The 6,331-nt window shown below is 28.6% G+C and overlaps 1 protein-coding gene across 1 annotated transcript in view; it reads left to right on the forward strand.

Annotated features, from left to right (window-relative positions):
• LOC100571514 (kelch-like protein 2) overlaps positions 1 to 5,325 on the forward strand; it is an 18,800-nt gene extending 13,475 nt beyond the window's left edge. Inside the window, exon 7 of the mRNA XM_029485341.1 lies at positions 5,243 to 5,325. Within this exon, the coding sequence (XP_029341201.1) occupies positions 5,243 to 5,325 (83 nt within the window). The remainder of the gene's footprint in view (positions 1 to 5,242) is intronic.
• The last annotated feature ends 1,006 nt before the right edge of the window (positions 5,326 to 6,331 follow it).

Here is a 6,331-nt window from a genome sequence, read left to right on the forward strand (position 1 = left end):
GGAGCATAATTTTTTCTGTGTATGTTTATAATTTTATAATTTTCAATGATCATAAATTTGTGCTAATTACACAAAAAAAAAATTTCAAATGTGAAAATACTTAATAGTGAATGCATTGTCCTTTTTTATTACAGGTAAATATTTACTTTGTTTATAAGACAATTAAGTATTATTTCATTGTTATTAATAAAATGCTACAAAAGAAAAAATTTGAACAAGGAAGAAATTTGCATCAAAAGAAAGATAGTCTAGTGATGAATGTACTACATATTATTTTTAAAGTTTAAACTGTTCTAATTTTAATCTAACTTCTAGGTTCCTTATAGCTTGTAATTTGTAGAATCAAATTAAAAAAATCACTCCTATTAAAACATTTCTCTTATTTGTATCACACATTCAAATATCTTATCAAGTAATTAAGTATAATAAAACCATTCAATTATAATTTCAAGTCTGCTTGGAAATCCGTTTTTAAAAATGTAAAAACCGGTATACAAAATCGAAATTACATTTTTAATGCCGGTATTGAAAAATTAAAACAAAACCGAAAAATTTAGAAACCGGTATTCAAAACCGAAACCGAAACCGAAAATTTTAGAAACCGATATTGAAAACCGAAACCGAAACCGAAATTTCTTAATACCGGTATTGCTAAGTTAAAACCGAAATCGTAAAATTTAGAAACCGGTATTCAAAACCGAAACCGAAACCGAAATTATTTCAATCGGTTTCAAGCCCTGCTAATCTGACACATTAAAAATAATAAGTAACTAGTTATTTTTGAAGTTTATTTTTAATTTATTGAATATTTCAATTTCTTATTTTGTTGTATTGTAATGATTGATATTCCAAGAAATTAAGGTTGTCTACCATTTGATACATTTGATCAAATTATTAGTCGACAGTTGTTTAATTTAATTTTCATTCATCACCAATAATTCAAGTTAGTTACCCACCTATTTCACCTACTTAGTAATTCATTTATATTATCATGTACTACATTTGAAAAAATGGTTTTTTAAATTTATATTTTAAACTAAAAAAAAACTAACTTCTAACTTCTATCTAACTAAATTAGCAATTTGGTAAATTTCAGAAAGTTGCCTTTATTCTAACTTAGACTTTAGTTATTTTTTATATTAAACTATTAAAGTAACTTAACTTTATCTAGTTGAAAAAAGTGACTAACTTGCCCAGCTTTGTAATTGGATAAAATAAATATAATATAATTAATTGTATAATATTTGAATGTATAGTTAATTTATAAACAATTTTTATAATATTAATAACACAGCAAATAGATTGTATATTATTATATTTATTATTTTGTGATTATGCTAATTCTCTGATTCTATTATTATTATCACTTTGGTTTTATTAAGTTTGTTTTTTTATTTTGGTATTTTTACGGGATTCTCGATTTTATTACTGGCAGAATTCTGTCGGTCAACTATTTAACCGGACGTCTGGACATTGCAAGAACGGCCCTTATTGGTATAGTTCAATAGGTAATTGTATAAATTATTATATTCTGTGACACTATAATACGTCTATTCTACATTATATTATAATGTATAGGTAGTAAGATTTACAACAATTGAAGGAATAAAAATATATAAATGATAATTTTTTTTCTCATTACCTTGATTTTTTTATTGTATCTACAAAAGCTGGGCCTGTCCAACTGGGGAATGCGAGGGGCCCAGGGCGTGGGCCCCGCTCGGCTTGCCCTAAGGACGGCCCTGAGTGGCGTAGCAGTTGTGGCAAAATGAAGCTAACACAATTTTACCACCTAGACAAAATAATTTTACCTTCACCGCAGAAGTGTGAACCTTTTGAATTTATCTGTATTGGTCTCAGTACCGGCGGTTTCCAAAAATAAAATAACGGTTCCTGTTCGGTTCGGTTTTCTTTGATAAAAAAAATCCAGATAATTTCGGTATCGAAAAGTATAATAATTTTAATATCCAGAATGTGGGTTTAATTATTGTCGTATATTGTAGACAGTCGTCGCTGTAATATTATTTAATGTAAACATATTACATGTAAAAATCAACGTAGCAATTTAGATATTAATATAGGTCAATGAAGCAAGATGTGCTGAGGCAGCAAAAACTATTTTACTATATAACACCGCCGTACGCGAAAGGACGGGGGTCCCCGTTGTCACTGAGTGAGTCGGTGAGAACGGGCTACGGCGGTCTGAATTCGCGAAGTGTTTAATTTATGTTTGTTTTAAAATTCAATAAAAGTGTTTCCGACCGTTAAAACCAGAGTTGAATTTTATTTCTAAGTCTTCTTTGTCCTCACCTTTGAATATTAGAACAGTGCTCAGACCCACACACCTATAGTCAATGAGGTTTATTGCGAACTGAACAGTTCTCTGGTTGTGGCGTCCTAATAGTCATTCCAAATTAGGGAACGGACGTAAGATCGACAAAACGCGTACCATCGTACCTCAAAAGCTAACAGAGCATTAATCTGAATTTATTCTAGAGATAGTCATTAGCTTAGAGTGTACGGAGGCATATAGTTGGTTCATCGCGTATTATCCAATACGGGTGATACTACAAAGTGGCGCCCAACGGGGTTCTTATTCACGGTCGGAGACATTTTTTTTTTTGTTTTGTGTGCGTGTGCCCTGGTACCTCAACCTTAGCACGTTTAATTTTTTTGAAGTGTTTTCGTACGAGAAATACGACAGTTTTTCGTGTGGTCTGGGAGAGATTCCCTTGGCTCAACTTTTTGTACAAGTGAAGAACAACAATTGTGTATGTTTCGGGTAGTAAAATCCGGAACAAGTTTAGTGGTTATTTTTTACCTGTTAAAATAAAATAATACTTTTTGTGTGTTTTGGGTGCAGTAAAAACCCAGAACGCAATTTTGTGCGTGTGTATACGAGTGAGTAACACATACGCGTTCGATTTTTGTCTTACGACAAGACAACGTTTGTACCGCGTGATTATTGGTTATTTTGCTTACCGTGCGTCTACATATATACACCAAGGTGAGCAACGTTTTGTAATAAACTTATATTTTAATGTTAGGATTGTAGAAAAGTTTAAAAAAAAAAAAAATATAATAAAACAATTTAAATAGGATTTTAGTTTAATAATTTTCGAAATTTTTATATCAATTTAAATAACCGCAAAAATATTTTACCTTAAGTTTTAAACTATTCAAAAATTAATTATTTAATGTTAAGCATAAATTAATTTAAGTACATTTTATTATGATATGAATAAGGCAGAAAAGTTATAGGATTTGCATGTTTTATTCTGGGCCTCTATTTTATAGCAAATCAAGATATAAATATAAATCATAGGCCCCCTAGTTGAAATCTAAAATTTTTTTTTGCATATTTTTGCATATTTTAAAGATTTAATAAAAACTTAGAAAATTAAAACCTAGCGGGCCATATAGAGAGCAAAAAAATTCTAAACCGTCATTCTATAGTAAGATAAAAAAGGTTCTCGGGCCGGATGCGGGCCGCCAGTTGCCCACCTCTGTACTATAATAGAAACTATTCTAGTTTTAGAAAAAAACTCTGGGTTTGCAATAATATTAAAAATTTTAAAAATGTTGAATGGAGAAAGTTCATCGATGGATGGTTTACCAGAAGACCTAACGGGAAATGATTTAACATTTTATAAAATGTATAAAATTTTATAAAATTGCATATTTAATATGCACCAGTAACATCAACAGACGTCGAAAGAAGTTTTTCTCGGTATAAAACCATACTGGCCGACAATCGGCGATCATTCGACGTGAAAAATATTAAAAAAACATTAGTTGTGCAATGCAATAATTTATCAGGTGAGAGAAAAATGTTCTTAAAACTATTTTTGTACTAATATATTTAATATTTATTTTAAGGATAAATCCAAAATTCGAGATTGAAGAAAACCATACTAACAATCGGCGATCATTCGACGTAGAAAATATTTAAAACAAAATTAATTATGCAATACAATGATTTTTATATCTAATTTTTTTATTTAACTATAATAATATAATTCAATTTTTTTTTGTGCATATTATCTTGCATATTTAATGAATTTGAATGCATATTTTCAATTTTTTATGTGCATATTTTTCCAATTTTACCTCCTATAACTTCTCTGCCCTAGATATGAATGACGAACACCTTATAGCTTTGGGAAAAAAAAATACTAAATTAACCGATATTTATATACAAAAGAAACCAGAACTTATTGAATTATGCAAATCTAAACAATTAAAAAGTGTAGGTACCGTAGATAACCTAAGGGCCTGATTATCTAGATACTAATCGATTTAGATTATACACAAAACAGTAATAGGTACCTTTAAATTATGATAAATACAATTATTTTATTTTTGAACCTAAATGTACCTAAAAGTTCCTTTAGGTTTGGTTTCAGTCCAAATAATTTATGAAATGTTCAACTTTTATAACCAAATATTGAACATTTACAATAAGGTTCCACGTAAATAGGTTATTCTGTACCCAAAAAATTTCAAAAATATGAAAACCCAGTTTTTTTTGTTTTTATGTTAAATTTTGGAGACAATTACGTAATAAATAACTAAGAATAACGATTTTAGTTATTTAGTTATAATATCAATTCAACTTACCGGTTACCGTATTAATAATAAATAATAATAATTTAAATATAATATAAAATATCCACACTGACAAATCGCAGTGGCGTGTCCAGCACAAAATAATTGGGTAGGCCCATTTAGTTGTATAATTTGTTTACTCTAAACCGAAAAGATTTTGCCTATAAAAAAGTAGCATTATGGGTAGTACATTTTTAGGTTTTCAATTTCGACCTTTATACTTGCTGTATTTTGGTTTATTTTTTTATTTAATAATAGGCACTTAAAAAGTAAATCATTTTTAACAATATTGATTAAATATGTACTAGGTAAATGGTACCTAGGTATAACATAATAGGAAATTTAACAGTCTTCATTCTTTATAAACATTTTAGAGAAATACAACTTAAAAAATATAAAATAAATAAACAAATTATTATTAATTTACAGAGTAGAGCAATTTTTTTCAACAATATTAACTAAATATTATGTACTAGGTAAGTGGTAGGTATAACATAATAAGAAATTTAACAGTCTTTATTCTTTGTAGACTTTTTAAAGAAAATAACTTAAAAAATTAGCAAATTTATGGAATGAATATATAATTAAATATAAATTTACAGAGTAAAGGAAATTCGTCTTTTTTTTGTTTTAGGAAACTCATCAATCACAGGATTAGGATCATTTATTAATGGACTACTCAATTCTCTTTCAATTGACAATATTGCTGTATTATGAAGGCGCTCAGTGGTCATTGTTGACCTCAAATATGTTTTAATTCAGCCCATAGCTGAAAAGCTTCTTTCGGCTGCTGCACTTGATACAGGAATGACCAGAATTTTGGTTATTATTTTTTTTTTATTTCATTAAAAGCTGGTTCTAAACTTGTAAGTTCTTTGTGGACTTCAAAAATGTCAACTGCTTTGTTCAACATGGTTTTGATCAGTTTTGCCTGTGATATAATTTGTTCAATTGTAGTGGAGTTTTCTCCATATAACTCACCTAAATAGTGTAGTTTTGTTACATCCATAAAGTTAGTTAAATTCGGATCACACGCATCAATAGCTGTAAGGAAATCATTATTTTTTTCAAATCTATTAGCTAATTCACTAGGAATTTGGTCAATAATCTCAAAATGTTGCTTTCTTAATGCATCATTATTGTGTGTATTATTAGTAGGTACTTTTAACTTGTGTTTCATTTTTCCTATGATTAATATTGACTAAGACATAACTATCACTAAATTTTAAAAGTATATTCAATTTTCTGCTTTTATTTAAATCAGTTATATTTATGAAATTTGATGTTTTAGCAGCCACTAAAGTTTCATCAAAAAATGTATTGAATTTATCTTGAGTTCTCATATTGATAACAAAATATGTGATAATAATTTTGATATGATTGACCAATGGCAATATTATCTATAAACATTGATCATGTCCACGGTTTAAGATATACATTATGTATATATAATTTAAGCCGGGAGTTGTGAAAAAAAAAGTAGTCAAACCCTGTAAACCCTACCCTGTAAACACGCCACTGACAAATCGTCACCACTCAGAATCGTTTTTCGTATCCATATTGATATTATATGATTGAATTTAAATTTAATACCGTCCATTATACAGTGACCCACTTGTAACTAACTGTATAGCAGATCGACATCCACTTACCCACCTTTTTTAATAATTAGGGTTCGGATTTAAAGGCAATATAATCAGTAAATTAAGCATTTAAAATGTCA

The sequence above is a fragment of the Acyrthosiphon pisum genome, chromosome X (genome assembly GCF_005508785.2).
Source record: "Acyrthosiphon pisum isolate AL4f chromosome X, pea_aphid_22Mar2018_4r6ur, whole genome shotgun sequence".
Classification (NCBI taxonomy): domain Eukaryota; kingdom Metazoa; phylum Arthropoda; class Insecta; order Hemiptera; family Aphididae; genus Acyrthosiphon; species Acyrthosiphon pisum.